Here is a 21883-nt window from a genome sequence, read left to right as displayed (position 1 = left end):
ACGTGAAGTATAGGAAGTGCTTGTTACTGTATACATTGGTTTGCCTTGCCATATTTATGTTCTTACCTTCGAATGAAATCTTGCCACACCACAGTATCAATATGGCAGTGATGTCAAAATATTGTTATCGAGTAGGGAGATGGATGCTTGGCAAGGATGTCAATGGTGACAGTGGTCCACATCCTGATTATGCCCAAGGGAATATGTCTGATGTTCAAGATACTGCAAATATGACTTGATATTGTACTACCACCAGTCTAACCTCAAAAGTTTTAGACACAGACTTATTACATTTTGAGGAATTCTTTAATGTCAGAAAAATATAAATGCATGGTAATACACATCAATAAATGCCTGTGAAGTTGTTACAGTAACTGTTTTGATTTATGTTGCAACAATAGAAAACGCAGCTGAGTGGGACAAAAATCTATTTATTTTTTTGTTGTATGATGACAGGAGAAAATATGTCACAACTATTCTCAACAAATCTATACATTCTTACATAGATCACTATCCTGATTTTGTAATGGATGCACGTAGCCATAGGCTCAGGTCTTAAATCCATTCAGAAGTTTTTGCAGACTAGTTGTGAAGGTCGTCCGTTGTCCCTTTGAAGGTTCTGAGGAAACATTCAAATGCAACGTGATGTACTGTTCACTGCTGTCACATCCATGTGGAGATTCTATCTCTATTGGTGTAGCAATGCTCCACATCCGTCCTGGTCAGTTCTGATATGATTCAATATGTAGTAGTGTCGTCAGTTACATGAAAACTGCTAGTCACTCCCTGGGAATTTTAATTAATTGGTGGTGCTTCAAGTAAGTTTGCTGCTGCCATTGGTTGACCTATGCATCTTGCATGCTAGTATGACTACCTTGCAGGCTGTTGCTGTGCACCAAGATGATTTTTTTTTCCTTATCTAAGTAGACAGGGTTCTAGTAAATTAAGGAGTGAAATGGCAATTATGGGTTGTTTTTTTACAGTGTTGTGAAGCTAATGCCTGCAAATATAACTGCTTCTGAATGACATCATGTGGTGCAAAGCAAGTGACTGAAGATGGTTCTGTGCCAACCTTTAATGTTCAGAGGCGATAACTGACTGGAGTACTCTACTGACCGAACTATCTAAATATGATACATGGCCCACCCTCACAGCCTTATTTCTGCCCAAACTTCAGATCAACTGTGAATTTCTAAATCTGATCAGTCAGAAACAGTGCTTATGCCACCTATTTCATTACCTTCAGTGTCTTGCCTTTTGATTTCAGGAGACTGCAGTTTCCCATCAAAATGTATTTCGCAGGGACAAACACTCAAATTCACAGGATTTGATCTGAGACTAGAAAACACAGAAAGTTATATATATCATCTTTGTGTGTAAGATCACAGCACAGCTAAATTGTTTTGGTGCCACCCTGCAAAATAATGACCATTGTCAACAGAAGTGTTGTAAAAATGGAAAGTGATATTTACCTACACAAACTTATCATTTATCTATCACCATCACTATCAAAACATCTGATGACCTATTTAACTTCACGATACAGCTAAACTATTTTCTAAACACTTACACAAATTTGTCGCTATCTTCACTTGGTCGCAACTAATACTTCGGTCAACAGTAAAGTCATGGTGCTGTTAGCTGTGACATCCCAAAGGATAGGTTCAGCTACCTAGTTGGGAAGGATTTCTTTCTTTGTGCATATAGGCACTTTTTATATGAAAACTTCTGTAAGTATACATTTTGAATGTAAGGGAATAATGAATGGATATGAGCAGTGTTGGAGATGCCAATGAACGAGAAGGTAAAGCCCAATACTTGCATACAGTTTTCTACTCTCCAAAGCACCAAGGCAAGCAAATAAGCTTAACGTCTCTTAACACATACAGATGATCACCAACAATAGCATCATATGCTTTGACTATATGGGCCACTACCGAGATACCTGCAATTTAATCCAGGACACTGGTGTAAAATCTAGGGATGATTTTGAACTTGGATTTTCCACATACAAATTCCATAAGTCGCTGTTGATTCATGATATACCAGCTAGTATAACTTGAGCAGCTAATGCCCATACTTTGTGAAATGAATCCACCATAATTGGGTAATGGTATCAAGTTGTAGCTGTAGGTGAACGTGGTGATTGGGTGAATGTGTTACCAGAGTAATGGTTTGTGCATGTGTTTCTTTAAATTCTGTAGTGAAGTGTGAGTATTCAGCTAGTATTAATTATTCTTTAGTTCTTTTGAAGAGAGGAGGGGCACATACGAGTACTTAAAATTATGAGAATAGTATTTTGGGAGGGAAGTGGGGATGTGAAAATAAATGGCATTACAACCAATTAACAAACATTGTATAACTTTATTACACAATACAGGTACAAACATTTAGTAACATGACAAGTATTTATGAAGTTTCAAATGTGTAAGAATAAAGAAAAATTTTAAATGTGTTTACTTTCGCATAAGTTTACCTTTACATCACTGTCTCAATAGACATACACATCTGAACTCTCAAAAGAAGTATGACTATCAAGTTATCACATATTCAAAGAGAATCACACCATCAGAACAGTTAAAGATCAGATACATAAGTGAAATTCATGTGCTGAAACAAGTAGTCACCTGCAACTCATGAAAATATCTCACAACACTATGACATAAATGCATTACAATGGAAGGCTCTGAATTTCAAACTGTGATTTTAACATTAATAATCAACTGCTTAAGGAACAATGGCTATCAAACATAATTTATCACATGTTGAACTAGAATTACATATAAGTACAATTAATAAAGTAAAGAAATTCTAGTCATCTGCAAATTAAGAGAATTCTAAAAAACTGTGTACATGTAACAATGGCGGTATCAGAATTTCAAGCAGCAAATTTAACATTAAGAATTAGCTCTTTCAGGAACAAAATTAACCAATAAATACTAAGTTAGAATTAAAACTCTGAATATGCCTGTACAATGATTTTTACACAAAAGAGGTAAAATAGGAAGTAAAATTTTTGGACACACGACTAGTATTTAAACTGAATCAAGAGATTCATATTTCCATAATCATCGCAGAGTTCTTATACCAAAAGACATTTCACTATAATTTAGCAGTCCACTAGTAAATTGCAGTTAACAACATCAGTACCCTGCAGTAATTACTACACATCCTGACACTGACAAAATCTGCCTGACTAGTTTTAATTTCTTCATGTAAAAGATCACCACAACTATGAATTTCTGTTTAATTCTTACTAAGTTACTAGAATACCATTAGCAACAGCAGGTACAAACTTAAGTTATCACAATTCAGTTTCAACTAATGCTTCTCATTATAAAATGTTTGTTATAAATATGATTATACAAACTGGTTCACCGGTATAAGGGACATATAGCCCTTTTGATCTCATCAGCCACCTAGTTTTAAGCAGAATTGTAATATATGAAATTCAATAAATACAGAAGTGATATAAATTAGTAACATACTAAAGGGCAATTGGAAAAAAAATCACTTGGCATTATATGCATGTTATTGGGAGCAAGCCCTAGCCTTGCTCTGAATTAGGAACATGCTCATTTAGCAGGGCAATATTTACTCTTTCATCACACAGATTATCATCACAGGTGAACATATTAAGTACCATATGGAATTCCTGAACCAAACAGACATTAAACACCAAACCTTTGGATTGATAGCCTGACACTTAAATGACAGATAAAAAGCCACAGTGTACATCAATAAAGATTATTAAAGACTTGGACAACTAGCCAAAAGGAATACCCATATTACATTCACAATAATAAGTATAAACATCAGCTGATAAAATCTAAAAATGCAATTATAAATTAACGTGTGTGTCTATTCTAAATGGAAGTGATAATGTACTAGTACACATGTAACACCTTTCTCTTGAGAAAACAAGGATGACAAAAAAAATTGAAACACTGCTTAACTTGCTGACTGCCACGAGGCTGCCGGCAGCAAAAGCAACACCACGCGCATGACGCTGTGGCCTGGTGGTGAAACATTCACAACTATGCATGCTGCAGCCGTTGTGTTGAAAACTCATAGTTTCATTCAATACTTGATTTTCTTGTTTCAAGTTTTGGTGAAACTATTCATCTGCTATTAAAGGTGTCTAGCAAAAAGCATCAACCACCAAATCCTTGGAACTAAATATTTCTCAGTACCCCCTTCATTGAACATTTGCATGTGTCTCCACTGGTGTGAATTCAGCTCAATTTTAAATAAAGGCTGGTAATGAAAAAAGCAACAAATATAAAAAAATAGAACCTTAGGTTTTTGCTTTTCACTGTATCTTGGTAGCTTCTCCTTCTACTGTTAATAAGCATGTGTACTAACTAAGAACAGTTTTAAGCCTATGTTTGCACATTAAAAAAATGTTTAACATAATAGTTAATTACCGTGTTATGTTAAGTATACAATCAATACTGGAAAAATGTGGTGCAGGGCACACACATCTAATAAGTACCATCAATTTGGAGAGAGAGGTTTAAAAAAACAGAAAATTAATGCTCTACGGAAATACTAAATAAAAAACGATTCATTATTCTTTGGAAACTTACACACTGTAAAAATATGTTGTGCTATTTTCATAGGAAACTAAAACAACTGACTCACCAGTAACCAACCTTACTAAATTTATAGGAAAAGCACTTTCTCGAGTAAATTGTATCGTTAAAGAACACAATACTATGAGGGGGGGAAATGGTTTCCCAATTTGAAAAATTCATTCAAGAATGCTTCACAGTATTCTCTCAGAAGACAATGTTTAAGATGACATGTATCGCCGAATTTTTGCTTTCATTACAGCACTTCTAATTTGAGGATATCTGTGATTTTTCAATCAGTGCCAAAGTATTTTTGACCAAAATGGTTTGGAGCCACAGCATGTATTTCTGATGTTAATATCTTCATCTGTAACACAATAGAAACAATGAATAAGTGCTGTTTTATGCAAAACAAAAGGTTCTAAATCCATGTACTATGATTTTTGTAAAACAATCAAATAAAAGCAAAGCACCAGCTCCATCATCACCATTCGGTAACCTTTCCAATAATCAAAAACACATTGCCAAAACGGAATGAACTTGGCAGAAGATAGTACCTTCCACTACAAAGAATATAAATTTTTCAGAACCACCAACTGATTGTCATCTGCTGCAATTCCAATTCAGTTATTGTGAATGATTTTTACTCTGTGGCAAAGATTTCGGGATTCAAAGCATTTAAAATTTGTGAACAGATAAGAATGTTCATACTATTCCAAGGATCATTAAATACACTCCAGTTTTTGAATTTAAAAAATTAGAAAAAAAAAATTCTAACATCGTACTCCCTTTAGCTAACCATTCTTTTAGTATCAGCTTCACTAATGCCTGTAACATTCACCTACAGTACAAAAGTAATGCAAGTTATCTATGTCTCACATAAGCATGTTATAAAATTCTGGATCTCAATAAAATGTAATCTAAGGACCAATTTATTTCAGGAATGGTATAATGAATTTTGCAAAACAGCCATTCTGCTTTTTTTCAATTTTTTTAATTTATTTTAAAGTGTAAGAACATCCCCACCCAAAACTCCATATTCCTACTCAGATCCTGCTACTGCGATAGTTATGACATCACAGTCTCCATACTGATTAATAGGGTCACTGTTCAAGCTGACAGGTTGTATCGTATTCTTCAGTATATCCCGCAGGAAAAAGTGAAAATGTACGCCTTCATTTAAGGTTGGTGGAATTAGTTAATGAGAATGTAGTAGGTGCGGGAGTTGGGCAGTATGTGTTGTCGTGGTCAGATGGACTAGGCCTTTCATAGGATAAATCGTGACAACAGGCTTACCTACTTTAAAAGTAACTCAACCAGTTTAGAAATTTCTTCAATGTGTAGAGAAAGATACAATTCATCACTCTGGAATGCACAAACACCACAGAAAGTTGCTCAGAATTATCTACTCTTAAAAAATTGACAGTCTATTAAAAATACACAAGCTTGCAACTGAATTAGTCTTTGAACAGCATGGTGGTATGCATTACAGAGCACTGGTGTAGACGCAATGAGATATAGCATATACTGTTATCACCATATGAATGTGCAACTTGCTACTGGAGAACTACATTATAGGGTGGGGTGATCCTGTTTTTATATCAGAGGTGGCACACAGTTTAGAGCTAGAGAAGGTCTGATTACAATTAGTGTAGGTAAGCATTTTGAACTGGTAACAACTAAATTAACATCCATGAGGAATTAATCATTCTGTTTGTGTGTACCACTCACGTAGTGGTAATGTGGACTTTTCTTCACCAGCCCCAAAACGAACATAACAATTTGTTAACAAATGAACATTAGCACAGACTTTATGACGATGAAATTGATAATAACTTCATAAGCATTTTGAATACATTTGGTGTGGCACAAATGGCAAATTCTGCAACTAGGTGTGGAATTGTGAAGAACCCACTCATAAACCTGCGAGGGGAAGCACTACAATTGAAGTTGAAGATGGTTGAAATGAAAAGATGAAATATATTTTAACAAAAAATATGTTACAGGCTCTACAAAAATTTTACAGAAAACCTGTATACCACAAAAATTGTGGTGATGAGATGAGTCCATTGAACTACACATTTTGCATAGGATATCCCTCATCTCCTGGCACGATGAGAGGTAGTCAGAGCCCCTTGGAGGATGTGGTTCAGCATTCAATGCCAGGGTAATAACAGATGAGCAGAGTCATGCTGGTCAGTGGTTGGTTGACACACTAAGAAGATAAGAGATGAGGAAAAGGAAGTGAAGTTATGACTGGCTCCAGCTGATACCCTCTCCTCTCCTGTATAAGGACAGTCAAAACACTCTCTCTCTCTCTCTCTCTCTCTCACACACACACACACACACACACACACACACACACACACACACACACACACACAGTCATCTCCGTGTGTGCTAAGGCCCAACTGCAACTGTGTCTGAGGTGAGCAGGAATCTAGAGGTATGGAAAAGGTGTGGGGCAGGGGTGATGCTTGTTGGGGCATGTAGGGACATCGGTGGGGACAGGATGGAATTTCTAGGCGCATCAGTGGCTGTGCTTTCGGAAAGAAGAGTGGGCGGACGGGAGAGCTAGAGAGGGGGGAAAGGACTATACAAGTGCTTTTTCTGAATTGTGCAGGTGGAAACTCTCCCTAAAACATATTATTCATTCCTGTAACCCCTGGCCTCAACCTTTCTTAGTTGCTGTCCTCCACTTCCCTCCCTTCCTACTCGCACCCCAGTAATACACATTGCTTCTACCTGCCAACCCTGGCGTATACAGTCCTTTCCTTTCTCCTTCTCTACTCCCCACCCCATTCACAATACTACCACTTGATGCTGCACCTAGCAGCCCTATCTTGCCCCATCATGTCTCTGTATGCTTCCATAGGCAGAACTAGTATCTTCCTTATCCCTTCCCTGTTATCCCACCCCACACCTCTTCCATACCTCCACTACATATGCCAGCTATATTGCTGCTCACCACAGGCACAGGAGCAAAATCACAGTTTTATGTTAAGTGTAACTAAACAACAATAAAATCAATTTATATTATATGAGCTAAATTGCATCAGACCACTGCCAAATGCTTATTTGATTACTAATTGTCTCATAGACAACTGTCTCATTGTGGGATTGTGCAGCTAGCTCAGAATCTGGGGCATTTTCTTGTGTGAGTCAAATTTTTTCCTCACCTAGCTTGCTGTTTATATTATATTACTGCTGTTCCCTTGGACATATGATACAGCGTATCACTGTATTAAGCAATGATTAAGAAATATGTACACGCTTGCAATTGTAAACCAACAATGGAACTGTACAAGACAATTTATTTGGGGTTGGCACACTTTACAGGTCAGCTCAGTCGAAAGTTAAGCTGTAATTTTCTAAATCTTATTGTTCAGTGTATAATTTATATGTGGCTGATGACAAAAGTATAATTAAGTTTCAGAAAGGTAGCACACATGTGAAAACTGGACCCCAGTAATTGTGTTAGCATTGGCAAGCCCAGACCAAAGACAGCCCTAACCTATCTGTTGCCACCACCTGATGCTGGAGTTAGACTGGCCACCTGTTTAGCCATAGTATTAAAAATTTTAATGCAATATTAATTTTGTTTTAGGGTTCAAATAAAGACAAATTTTTATAGAATTTGCTTTTATCATCCTACAAACAACACTATAGTCACTTACTTTTTAAAATAACCAAAATATTTACAGAACATCTACTTTATGAGCTTTCATATCTTGGAGAAATTTGCTATCTTCAATATATCATGTACAGTACTAATCAAAAATAAACTGGTCAGTCTACTTTGTAACAACAATGAGCTGAGATAATTTTAAATCCAGAAAAATATCTTACACTGTAAGCTACTGTGACTGATGACGATAGGTAAACTCTAATGTGAGCAGGGCCCCAATCTGACATGGCAAAACTTAATGCTGAAATTTTTCACGCCAGTAGTAGTGCACTGTCAAAATTTTAGCTGCTAAGGTGCACTATAAGTATTTTTAAAGAACTGTTAAAGTTGGTAATTTTTGCCTCACAATGAATCACTTATAAACAGCAGTTTGTAAAGCCTTTCCTCTTTCCTGCCTAGCATGTAAATTGGCAGATGCAACCATTACTAGAGGACATAGTGCTGTATAGCGCAAAGTCCAAAGTGCACACATGTGAATTTTAAGCAGTTAAACCACACCAAAAATGTCTCCACCTTTTATATCAACATCTTAATTATTGTAAACCTAATTGTTACATGAGTGATTAGCAGAGGATAAAAAAATCAAGGACGATTATGATGTTACATTATGCACAACTTCTATCAGTCAGGACTTTAATTTGTTGACATCAAATCTTCTATAACAATTCCAGAAGCATAGTTCTTGTGATAGCTTTTGGATAATGTGTACTTTCTTAACAATGAAACACTTTGTTTATTCCCTGTAGTTGTAGAAAAATGTCAAGAGTGTATTTGATGACAAAACAAACATTTTCCTTACACCAGACAGACCTGATAAAAGAAAAATTTAAACATTCAGGCATTTTACAATAATTACTACTTTATTTAAACAGAACTGGAACAAAGTAAGATATGGTCAGGCCGATATTTTATACATTGTGCGTGCTGCGTATCACACTTACTTGATCAAATTCGAAAAATGTCAATACAAATGCATAAATGATTGAAGTTTAACAATACTTTTTCAGTAAGAAAACTGAAAGGACAATGAGCTATCAGAAACTACACAATCCGACAGTTTTTGTGGAAAAGTGCTTTACACTGTCAAAACATTTATTTGCCGAGAGACTAAATAAAATTATTTATGGAATCTTCCGTCGCTTCTTGATAGAACAATTCCATATTGAGGATTGAATAACACTTAGGCGGTTTTTTGTTCTTCTGACTTTTATTTGTATGAACTAGTTTTCGGCTTATTAGGCCATCTTCGGATAAGTACTGGCTATTGTTTACAAGGAGCTTGGGGTCTTACGAACCAAACATCCTGGACTAAGATACAATGCACTTACATACGATCTTTAGTTGTGGTATTGTCTATGGAATTCTCAAACGGGTGTTTTGACTTCTTGTTCTGTAAAACTGTTCTTTAACATAATAAATCGCATTTTATGGTTTGCCAGTACCATGTATGAAAACAATTAGAATTATGTAGAATACACATTATTTCAAAATTACAATCTTTTGTATTTGTTGTGAACAGTTGCACTGGACACTAATTGTTGGTTGTACAACAGCAATGTTTTCTTTGGGGGTTACATTTTGTTATTAAAAAAATTGTGCATTAATAAATACCAAATATTACATTGTTACAGTTGAAAATGTGAACACATAAGGGACATTACATTATACTGGGGTGTGAATTTGTTTACTATTGGGACACTTAGTGGTTAGTAGCAGGTTTACTTTATTATGTAAAATTTAAGAGTGGTGATGTGCTCAGTTGCAACTGTTTATTTAGAACCAGCTGGGGATTTAGGGCTAAGCATTTGTTAGTTTCAAGTGCTTCTAGTAGGCTGAGTTTTCTGTCTTTGTTGGCTATATGTAGCACTTCTGTGTGTGTTAGATATTTGTTTCCTTCTTTGAGCACATGTTCAGCAAATGTGGAGTCTGTTTTATTTAATCTCCAGCTGCGTTCATGTTCGGTCAGTCTTGTTGATATGGCCCGGCCCGTTTGACCAATGTACAGTTTATTGCAGTCAGTGCAGGTTATTTTGTAGACCCCACTGTTGCTCAGTTTATCTGTTTTGTCCTTGCTGTTGAATAGGAGATTAGCTGTAGTGCCTCTTACATAAAATCATGTTTTTAGTTTTGGGATATCAGTGTTTTGGCTAGTTTGTCTGATAGCTTACCTAGGTTGGTTGGTTTAAAGAGAGAGAAGGGACCAAACTACGAGGTCATCGGTCCCTTGTTCCTAATAAAACAATGCCACAAGGGTGAGAATAAAACGGACTAAACATATAACACAAAACGAAAAGAAAGGAAAAGCCACAAGAACAAAGGGAAGGCAACAAATACTAAAAGGAACAAAAGAGGACAAGAAAACAAGACAGAGGTGCTAGTAACAGAAGGGAGTAAAACATGAAAGCAGATTACAGTGGCTGGCCAACCACGAGAATAAAAAGGGAAAGCCAGCCACTCTGCAACACATTAAAACCTCCACCCTAAAAGCACTAGGGTGGAGGACACAGAGGGACAAAGGAATGCGCTAAAACCTACATAGAAGTATAAACCCACTATCACGGATAAAGCGTAAAACCACAGCTGCTGTGGAGGCGTAAAACCACAGCTGCTGTGGAGGCAGTCGCCCAACACCAAAGGCAGGGTCCTGGGAAAGTTAAAAGTCTGCCGCAGAGCGGCTAAAAGTGGGCAGTCCAACAAGAGGTAGACGACTGTCATTTGGGAGCCACAGCGACACAGGTGGGTCCTCGTGATGGAGTAGGTAACCATGCATTAGCCACGTTTTGCCAATGCGGAGCCAGCAGAGGACAACTTATTCCCTGTGAGAGGCCTGCATGGAAGACTTCCACACATTCATAGTCACCTTAAAGACACGCAGTTTGCTGTGCGTGCTGTTATGCAATTCCGTCTCCCAAAGCCGGAAAACCCTGCGGTGTAAGAAAGAACGCAAGTCAGCTTCAGAAATGCCTATCTCCAGAAGCCGTTTCCGCGTCGTCTGTTTGGCCAGCCTGTCGGCAAGTTCATTGCCGGGGATTCCGATGTGTCCTGGGGTCCACACAAACACCATGGAACGGTGGGATTGTTCCAGGGCTTAGATGGACTCCTGAATGGATGCTACCAGAGTGTAGCACTGGTCGATAGCTTGTAGGCTGCTCAATGAGTCTGCACACAGGAGAAATGACTTGCCTCGGCATGGGCGGATCTACTCACGAGCATGAGATATGGCCGCCAGCTCTGCAGTGAAAACACTGCAGCCAACTGGCAAAATGTGCTGCTCAACATGTCCTCCATGAACATATGCAAAGCCTACGTGACCATCAGTCATTGAGCTGTCGGTGTAAACCACTTCAGAGCGCCAGAACACGTCAAGAATCGAGAGGAAGTGACAGCAGAGAGTGGCGGGGTTAACGGAGTCCTTAGGGCCATGCAAAAGGTACAGACGAAGCTGCGGTTGAGGCATACACCATGGAGGCGTATGTGAACGGACAACAAGTAGAGGTGGTAAAGGGAAGGACTCCAGTTTGGAGAGAAGGGATCGCACGTGAACCGCAATCATTAACCCCTCTGGGCCGTCGATGCAGGAGATGGACTGGCGCAGGCGGGAAAAGGAGACAGTAATTCGGATGCTCAGGGGAACTATGGATGTGTGCTGCGTAACTGGCGAACAGTTGCGCATGCCTGATCTGTAGTGGGGGGACACCAGCCTCCACCAGTACGCTGGTCAATGGACTCGTCCTAAAAGCTCTTGTCACTAATCGAAGCCCACAGTGGGGCACAATGTCGAATAAATGCAATGTTGAAGGCGCTGCCGAACCATAAACCACACTCCTATAGCCAATTCAGGATTGGACAAGGGCTCTGTAGAGCTGCAGCAGCGTACAGCGATCTGCACCCCAATTGATGTTGCTCAAGCAACGGAGGGCATTGAGGTGCTGCCAGCACTTCTGCTTAAGCTGACGAAGATGAGGGAGCGAAGTCAATCGAGCGTCAAAAACCAGTCCTAGAAATTGATATGTCTCCACTACAGTGAGTGGATCGTCATTAAGACAAAGTGTGGGTTCCGGATGAACGGTACGATGCTGAGAGAAGTGCACGACACATGACTTTGCGGCTTAAAACTAGCACCCGTGGGCTAGAGCCCATGACTGCACCTTGTGGATGGCTCCCTGGAGGCGCCGCTCAGCAACAACAATACTGGAGCAGCGGTACAAAATGCAGAAGTCGTCTGCATACAGAGAAGGTGAGACAGAGGGCCAGACAGCCGCTGCTAGACAGTTAATGGCCACTAAAAATAGAGAGACACTCAATGCAGAGCCCTGCGGGACTCAATTCTCCTGGATATGGATGGAACTATGGGAGTCACCAACTTGGACACGGAAAGTATAGAGCGACAGGAAGTTTTGGATAAAAATTGGGAGTGGTCCCTGGAGACCCCACTCATACAATGTGGCAAGGATATGACATAGCCAAATCGTGTCATATGCTTTACGTAAGTCAAAAAAGACAGCAATCAGGTGTTGCCGTCTGGATAAGGCTGTTCAGATGGCAGACTCAGTGGACACAAGATTATCAGTGGTAGAGCGATCCTGGCGGAAGCCAGCAGGCCACGTGACTCCCAACCGCCAACATACCATACGTTCCAGCAGCTTACAAAGAATGTTGGTGAGGCTGGTGGGCCGATAGCTTTCCACGTCAAGCGTGTTTTTAGCAGGTTTGAGCATCGGAATGATGGTGCTCTCCCGCCACTGCGATTGAAAGATGCCATCACACCAGATCCGGTTGAAGATGACGAGATTTTGCTTGTAGTCAGATGAGAGATGTTTAATCATCTGGCTGTGGATGCGATCAGGCCCAGGAACTGTGTTGGCGCTGTGTGCAAGGGCATTGACGAGCTCCCACTCTGTAAAAGGGACATTATAGGATTCACTGCAGCGTGTAGTGAATGAGAGGACGTTCCCTTCCAGCTGCTGTTTGAGTGTGTGAAAGGCTGGGGGATAATCCTCCTTCGCAGAGGCTTGAGTCAAGTGCTCAGCAAAGCGCTCTGCAATCACGTTTACGTCGGTACATAACTCGCCATTTATGGGAACACTGGGGACAGCTGTTGGGGCCTGGTACCCGGAAAGACGTTTGATCTTTGCCCACACTTGGGAAGGCGCTGTGTGGCACCCAATGGTGGAGACGTATCTCTCCCAACACCACTCCTTCCATTGTTTGATAAGGTAGTGAACACGGGCACGGAGCCGTTTAAAGGCTATGAGCTGCTCCAGGAAAGGGTGCTGCTTATGCCACTGTAGAGCTCACCAACACTTCTAAATTGCTTCAGCGACTTCCGGCGACCACCAAGGGACTGCCTTACGCCTTGGGCACACTAAGGAGCGAGGGATCGCGTATTCTGCCGCAAAAACAATTGTGCTAGTCACCTGCTCAACCATCACATCGATGTTACCGTGTGGGGGAGAGTCAGCGGTGACAACAGAGGTAAAAGTTCTCCAGTCTGCCTTGTTCAAAGAACATCTGCGCAGGCGTCCGTGTGCTTGACGCTGGGGCAGTCACAGGAAGCTGGGAAAGTGGTCACTACCGCACAGGTCGTCATGTGCTCTCCGGTGGATAGATGGGAGAAGTCCTGGGCTGCAAATCGATAAATCAATGGCCGAGTAACTACCATGAGCCACACTGAAATGTGTGGCGGCCCCAGTATTTAAGAGGCAGAGGCCGTACGACAGTGAAGTATCGACACTTCTGCCTCGGAAGCATGGTACCACCCCATGATGGGTTATGGGCATTAAAATCTCCCAGAAGTAGGAAAGGTTTAGGGAGTTGTTCAATCAGTGCAGCTAATACATTCAGGGGTACTGCACCATCTGGAGGAAGATATACATTGCCGACAGTTATTTCCTGTGTCCTCCTCATTCTGACAGCCACAGCTTCAAGAGGAGTTTGAAGGGGCACATGTTCACTACAGACCGAGTTTAGGACATAAGCGCAAACTCCACCTGACACTCGATTATAGTGGCTATGGTTCCTGTGATATCCCTTGCCGCGGAGGGCAGGGGTCTGCATTGCTGGGAACCAGGTTTCCTGGAGGGCAATGCAGATAGCAGGTGTAAAGCTTAGCTCTTTCAAGGGCAGTGGTTATCAGTGTTAATGCCTGGTGATAGCCACTGCCCCTCAAAGAGTTAAAAGTAGCCATAGCTCTGCCAGGCACTGGAAAAAACTGCCGCAATTCCACTGGAGGCTGACATCGTGAGACTGGGAAGGCACGGAACATTCAATGAGGCAGTTTACGCCTCAGGGTCACCTGCTGCCACCGATTTATTGCCTGAGCAGTCTATATCCGTTGTGTCGGAGGGTCTGGCGAGATCTAGGTCCTCAGCGGACGCCAAAATCTCCACCCCATCCTCAGCCGCTGAGCTTGTAGGTAGCGATGGTGTGGGTGCCACCACAATTTCCTTGGTCTCAGGGGTTTTCTTTTTGGATTTCTCTCACTGCTCCTTGGGTTTCCCTGGCTGGGAGGACTTCACTGGCTCAGTCTCCGGGACTGAGGATGAGCGTGAAGCCATACGACCAGCTGCTTTTGGGCTCTTCAGCCACTGGCGGGTGTCGTCTTCCCCACTAGAAGAAACCTGGAAAGGGGACGACCCAAGGGACCCCTTTCTAGCGAGAGAAGCCAAAGAAGACTTATGCTTCTCCGGCTTAGAAGTGGGGACGGATGTCCCCGATGGTTGGGGGTGGGGGTGGGGGGGTGTTGCTCCTGAAGTGGGTGGTGCGGGGGCAACAGGGAGGGAAATGCCCGCCACCATCAAGGGGGCAGGTTTAGTCTTCTGGCTCTGAGAGGTGACGTGGGTTGGCGAAGCTGATAGTGCCAGAACTGTTGTAGTGGCGGTGTAAGACGATGTCATACACACAGGATGCAGGCGTTTAAATTTTCTCTTAGTCTCAGTGTAGGTCAATTTGTCCAGGGTCTTGTACTCCATAGGTTTCCTTTCATTCTGGAGAATCCTGCAGTCAGGTGAGTAAGGCGAATGATGCTCTCCACAGTTGACACAGATGGGAGGTGGGGCACATGGGGTATTGGGATGTGATGGGCGTCCGCAATCTCAGCATGTGATGCTGGAAGTCCAGCGGCAAGACATATGGCCGAACTTCCAGCACTTAAAGCACTGCATCAGGGGTGGGATATACGGCTTTACATCACACCAGTAGACAATCACCTTGACCTTCACCCTCAAAGCCCAAGATGAAGGCACCGGTGGCAACCTGATTATATCCTTCGGACCCTGGTGGACACACCAGACAAAATGTACACCTCGCCGCTCTAAATTGGCGCGCAGCTCATTGTTGGACTGCAAAAGAAGGTCTCTGTGAAATATGATACCCTGGACCATATTTAAGCTCTTATGGGGCGTGATAGTTACAGAAATATCCCCCAGCTTGGAGAGAAAAAACACCCACACACACAAGCGAGTAACTCCGGTGACTGGGCAGAGGATGCTGTTTCGATCGAGACTGACCCAGATCTCATTTTGGACAAGTCCACCACCTCCCCAAACTTGTTCTCTAAATGCTCAACAAAAAAACTGAGGCGTCCTCATCATGAAAAAACTCCCCATCAGCTCTCGAACATACAAGGTACCGGGGCGAATAAGATCCGCTGACATCCTTAGCCTGACGTTCCTCCCATGGTGTTGCCAGGGAAGGGGAACAATAGCTTACCTAGATATGGAATAGTACACCAGTTGGTTTATAGTGTGGTTGTTATTGCAGAGGGGGCATAAATGTAGGGCAAGATTTTCCTTCTTTGTTTCTTGTGCAGGATTTTGTCAACTAATTCAGGGTTATAGCCATTGTTATATGCAATATATTTAATGGTGTCTACTTCTGTTTGGACATTTTGTTTTGACATTGATATGGATGTGAGGTGATGCACCATGGAATGGAAGGTTGCACGTTTGTGTATTACTGGATGTTGTGAACATGAGGGTGTTACTGTGTCTGTTGTTGTGGATTTTCTGTAAATTTTGAAAGTATGTGTATTTGTGGTGATATCTATGTTCAGGACCACCAGAAAGCTACTCTGTTCAGAACCACCAGAAAGCTACTCTGTTCCGAAAGGATAAAAGTAATACCACTTTCATTTGGCAGTCTATTGGGATCGGCACAATATTGCCCTGTTACATTGGCCATGGACGCAACTTCCCAGTAGTGCTCGTATAAGACCCACCACATATGTTACAAAATAAGCAACAGCAAGAAAAGACGGAAAAATACACCCCATATGGCGACACTGGTAAACGCAGAAGGAGACTGCACCAACAAGTGCAGAAAATTCATTTGAGTTAGAATTACGGCTCCAAAGAATAGAGGACAGAGAAGTTGGCCCTGGCAACCAGTGATCAACAACATTGCCTTATAAAGCACATAACAAGAAATAAAAAATAATTAAGAGCTTCTTTTGAATGAATTGTCTATGAAAGAATAGTAAACACATAATGAATCCAAAATATAATTTACTGTCGCAAAACTGAAACAGAAAGAAAGAAGAATACAGTGGCAGCAGAAAGTGCACCCATATTACAAGCAGTGAGTGCACGTAATTAGTTCAGAACTTAACAAAATTGTTTTGACTGGGTAATGCATATGGTGGACGTTAATACGACAGGAATTATCGATGCAGAGCAGCGAGCACGGGGAGGTGTGTTGTCCAGTCAGCAGCAGCATGAGAGCAGATGTCAGCTTCAGCTTCACTGCCAGCTTTGGCTGTTCTACAACCAGTATGCAGTTCACAGTTCCCAAGAAAGGTGAGCTGTGAACTTTTAAATAGTAGAAACAGTTCCGTGAATATAGGGTTTAATATTAATACTGTCGATTGGTAATAAATAGTGTATGCCGATCACAAGAAAGATGACAATGCAAAATGAGGAATTACGATCAATACTAGAAGGTATAATTAAAGAAGAAGCAGAGAAGGATAAGGAAGGATAGAAAGTGGAACAAGTAGAATTAAGTCCATTAAGGAACAAATTACTGAATCAGTAGATGACATACTCAGCCATAAAATACAAGAGGTTAAAGCTAACTTAGAATCTAACTTCAATGCACAAATTAATGATCGTTGTTGTGGTCTTCAGTCCTGAGACTAGTTTGATGCAGCTCTCCATGCTACTCTATCCTGTGCAAGCTTCTTCATCTCCCAGTACCTACTGCAACCTACATCCTTCTGAATCTGCTTAGTGTATTCATCTCTTGGTCTCCCTCTACGATTTTTACCCTCCACGCTGCCCTCCAATGCTAAATTTGTGATCCCTTGATGCCTCAAAACATGTCCTACCAACCGATCCCTTCTTCTAGTCAAGTTGTGCCACAAACTTCTCTTCTCCCCAATCCTATTCAATACCTCCTCATTAGTTACGTGATCTACCCACCTTATCTTCAGCATTCTTCTGTAGCACCACTTTTCGAAAGCTTCTAGTCTCTTCCTGTCCAAACTGGTTATCGTCCATGTTTCACTTCCATACATGGCTACACTCCATACAAATACTTTCAGAAATGACTTCCTGACACTTAAATCTATACTCGATGTTAACAAATTTCTCTTCTTCAGAAACGATTTCCTTGCCATTGCCAGTCTACATTTTATATCCTCTCTACTTCGACCATCATCAGTTATTTTACTCCCTAAATAGCAAAACTCCTTTACTACTTTAAGTGTCTCATTCCCTAATCTAATCCCCTCAGCATCACCCGATTTAATTTGACTACATTCCATTATCCTCGTTTTGCTTTTGTTGATGTTCAAGACACTGTCCATTCCGTTCAACTGCTCTTCCAAGTCCTTTGCTGTCTCTGACAGAATTACAATGTCATCGGCGAACCTCAAAGTTTTTATTTCTTCTCCATGGATTTTAATACCTACTCCGAATTTTTCTTTTGTTTCCTTTACTGCTTGCTCAATATACAGATTGAATAACATCGGGGAGAGGCTACAGCCCTATCTCACTCCTTTCCCAACCACTGCTTCCCTTTCATGCCCCTCGACTCTTATAACTGCCATCTGGTTTCTGTACAAATTGTAAATAGCCTTTCGCTCCCTGTATTTTACCCCTGCCACCTTCAGAATTTGAAAGAAAGTATTCCAGTTAACGTTGTCAAAAGCTTTCTCTAAGTCTACAAATGCTAGAAACGTAGGTTTGCCTTTTCTTAATCTTTCTTCTAAGATAAGTCGTAAGGTTAGTATTGCCTCACGTGTTCCAACATTTCTACGGAATCCAAACTGATCTTCCCCGAGGTCTGCTTCTACCAGTTTTTCCATTCGTCTGTAAAGAATTCACGTTAGTATTTTGCAGCTGTGACTTATTAAACTGATAGTTCGGTAATTTTCACATCTGTCAACACTTGCTTTCTTTGGGATTGGAATTATTATATATTGCTCTTGAAGTCTGTGGGTATTTCGCCTATCTCATACATCTTGCTCACCAGATGGTAGAGTTTTGTCATGACTGGCTCTCCCAAGGCCATCAGTAGTTCTAATGGAATGTTGTCTACTCCCGGGGCCTTGTTTCGACTCAGGTCTTTCAGTGCTCTGTCAAACTCTTCACGCAGTATCTTATCTCCCATTTCATCTTCATCTACATCCTCTTCCATTTCCATAATATTGTCCTCAAGTACATCGCCCTTGTATAAACCCTCTATATACTCCTTCCACCTTTCTGCCTTCCCTTCTTTGCTTAGAACTGGGTTGCCATCTGAGCTCTTGATATTCATACAAGTAGTTCTTTTCTCTCCAAAGGTGTCTTTAATTTTCCTGTAGGCAGTATCTATCTTACCCCTAGTCAGACAAGCCTCTACATCCTTCCATTTGTCCTCTAGCCATCCCTGCTTAGCCATTTTGCACTTCCTGTCGATCTCATTTTTGAGACGTTTGTATTCCTTTTTGCCTGCTTCATTTACTGCATTTTTATATTTTCTCCTTTCACCAATTAAATTCAATATTTCTTCTGTTACCCAAGGATTTCTATTAGCCCTCGTCTTTTTACCTACTTGATCCTCTGCTGCCTTCACTACTTCATCCCTCAAAGCTACCCATTCTTCTTCTACTGTATTTCTTTCCTCCATTCCTGTCAATTGTTCTCTTATGCTCTCCCTGAAACTCTGTACAACCTCTGGTTCTTTCAGTTTATCCAGGTCCCATCTCCTTAAATTCCCGCCTTTTTGCAGTTTCTTCAGTTTGAATCTGCAGTTCATAACCAATATATTGTGGTCAGAATCCACATCTGCCCCTGGAAATGTCTTACAATTTAAAACCTGGTTCTTAAATCTCTGTCTTACCATTATGTAATCTATCTGATACCTTTTAGTATCTCCAGGATTCTTCCAGGTATACAACCTTCTTTCATGATTCTTGAACCAAGTGTTAGCTATGATTAAGTTATGCTCTGTGCAAAATTCTACAAGGCGGCTTCCTCTTTCATTTCTTCCCCCCAATCAATATTCACCTACTATGTTTCTTTCTCTCCCTTTTGCTACTGACGAATTCCAGTCACCCACGACTATTAAATTTTCGTCTCCCTTCACTACCTGAATAATTTCTTGTATCTCGTCATACATTTCATCAATTTCTTCATCATCTGCAGAGCTAGTTGGCATATAAACTTGTACTACTGTAGTAGGCATGGGCTTTGTGTCTATCGTGGCCACAATAATGGGTTCCCTATGCTGTTTGTAGTAGCTAACCTGCACTCCTATATTTTTATTCATTATTAAACCTACTCCTGCATTACCCCTATTTGATTTTGTATTTATAACCCTGTAATCACCTGACCAAAAGTCTTGTTCCTCCTGCCACCGAACTTCACTAATTCCCACTATATGTAACTGTAACCTATCCATTTCCGTTTTTAAATTTTCTAACCTACCTGCCCAATTAAGGGATCTGACATTCCACGCTCCGATCCGTAGAATGCCAGTTTTCTTTCTCCTGATAATGACGCCCTCTTGAGTAGTCCCCGCCCGGAGATCCGAATGGGGGACTATTTTACCTCCGGAATATTTTACCCAAGAGAACGCCATCATCATTTAATCATACAGTAAAGCTGCATGTCCTCGGGAAAAATTACGGCTGTAGTTTCCCCTTGCTTTCAGCCGTTCGCAGTACCAGCACAGCAACGCCGTTTTGTTAATGTTACAAGGCCAGATCAGTCAATCATCCAGACTGTTGCCCCTGCAACTACTGAAAAGGCTGCTGCCCCTCTTCAGGAACCACATGTTTGTCTGGCCTCTCAACAGATACCCCTCCGTTGTGGTTGCACCTACGGTACGGCCATCTGTATCGCTGAGGCACGCAAGCCACCCCACCAACGGCAAGGTCCATGGTTCATGGGGGGAATTAATGATCAAAACATTAAAATAATTGAAATAAGTTCTAGAGTAAATGAATTATGAGAATCAATGCCAGTAGAGGTACAGCAAGTAGCTAAACTAGTATTAACAGATGATTTACAAGAAAGTGTACACAGAACAACAACCCGACAGCGGACGGGCTATGTAGATAATGTAAACTCCCAATTCCATGCGGTACGACTAGTATTTCCGATGCAAATAAGTGCATCACGTCCATACAGAGAAATGCTGTAATAGGGACACCTGATACTATAAAACATTTGGAAAATCATTTACAGTTACTCGTAGAACAAGAAGTAAAAGACAAAACAGAAATAAATAATGACAAAATCACCTCTGGGGAAGGTACAATTAACGGTAAACAAGAACTTAATAGAATATGGAAAGCAGTAGACGATAATAAAAGGAAATTAGAAAAACAGTAAACCTGAAATTATGACGGGAGTAACTAAAGATGTAATACAGGATTTATGTACAGGAAAATGGGTTTAAATTAGCAAAGCAATTTCCAAAGTATAAACCAGACAGTGATGTACACCCAATTTATTTTTTACGAGTGTTTGCCAGAACTTTACCAAAAAAGAGGGATGACTTGAAGAAAATAGATTTTGCATTACGATATTTAATGGGAGATGCTGCAGAATGGGGAAATTCTCATGCAGAAGAATGTGTGTCTTAAAAGATTTTGAGGAAGCTTTAAGAGAAAGTACTGGTCGTCAAGTACTCAGGAAAAATTAAAGTTATTAGAACCTACTCCATACAATAATTCATGGGGCACATATAAAAAGTACATAGAATGGCATTTGACGAAATCGAAATATTTAGATGATACAATACATGAAATGCACTTAGTAAAAGTATTCATTAGACATTTACCATACCACGCTCGACAAGGAATATTGTATAGAGGATGGAAAACCATGACCGAGTTATTAACATTTATTGAAGGTTTAGACACACTGAATACTGAAAAAAATGAAGATTATTCAGTGAATGACCGAAATTCATTGCCGCAGGTGAAGGAATCCAATTATTGTAGAGTAAGCAATAATGAAACTGTTCACAGCAGGGATAACGGTCTAAATCACAATAACCTAGAGGGGGAAGAAATCAGACTGATAAACTCGCAGGTGTTTAAAACTCAAAAATCAACAAATAAATATGCAACGAAATAATGACACTGAAGCAAATCAGCGTATTATTGAAGTAAGTTCCAACTGGTATTCGG

The 21883-nt window shown here is 40.7% G+C and overlaps 1 protein-coding gene across 1 annotated transcript in view; it reads right to left on the bottom strand.

Moving 5' to 3' along the window:
• Positions 1–2383: 2383 nt before the first annotated feature.
• Positions 2384–21883, bottom strand: part of LOC126418627 (uracil phosphoribosyltransferase homolog) — a 39801-nt gene continuing 20301 nt past the window's right edge. The window contains exon 6 of the mRNA XM_050085472.1: positions 2384–4941. Within this exon, the coding sequence (XP_049941429.1) occupies positions 4867–4941 (75 nt within the window). The 3' untranslated portion in view covers positions 2384–4866. The remainder of the gene's footprint in view (positions 4942–21883) is intronic.

Source organism: Schistocerca serialis, chromosome 9, assembly GCF_023864345.2.
Source record: "Schistocerca serialis cubense isolate TAMUIC-IGC-003099 chromosome 9, iqSchSeri2.2, whole genome shotgun sequence".
Taxonomy (NCBI): Eukaryota; Metazoa; Arthropoda; class Insecta; order Orthoptera; family Acrididae; genus Schistocerca; species Schistocerca serialis.
Note: the sequence above shows the minus strand (reverse complement) of the source record. Positions and strands in the feature narration are given on the sequence as shown.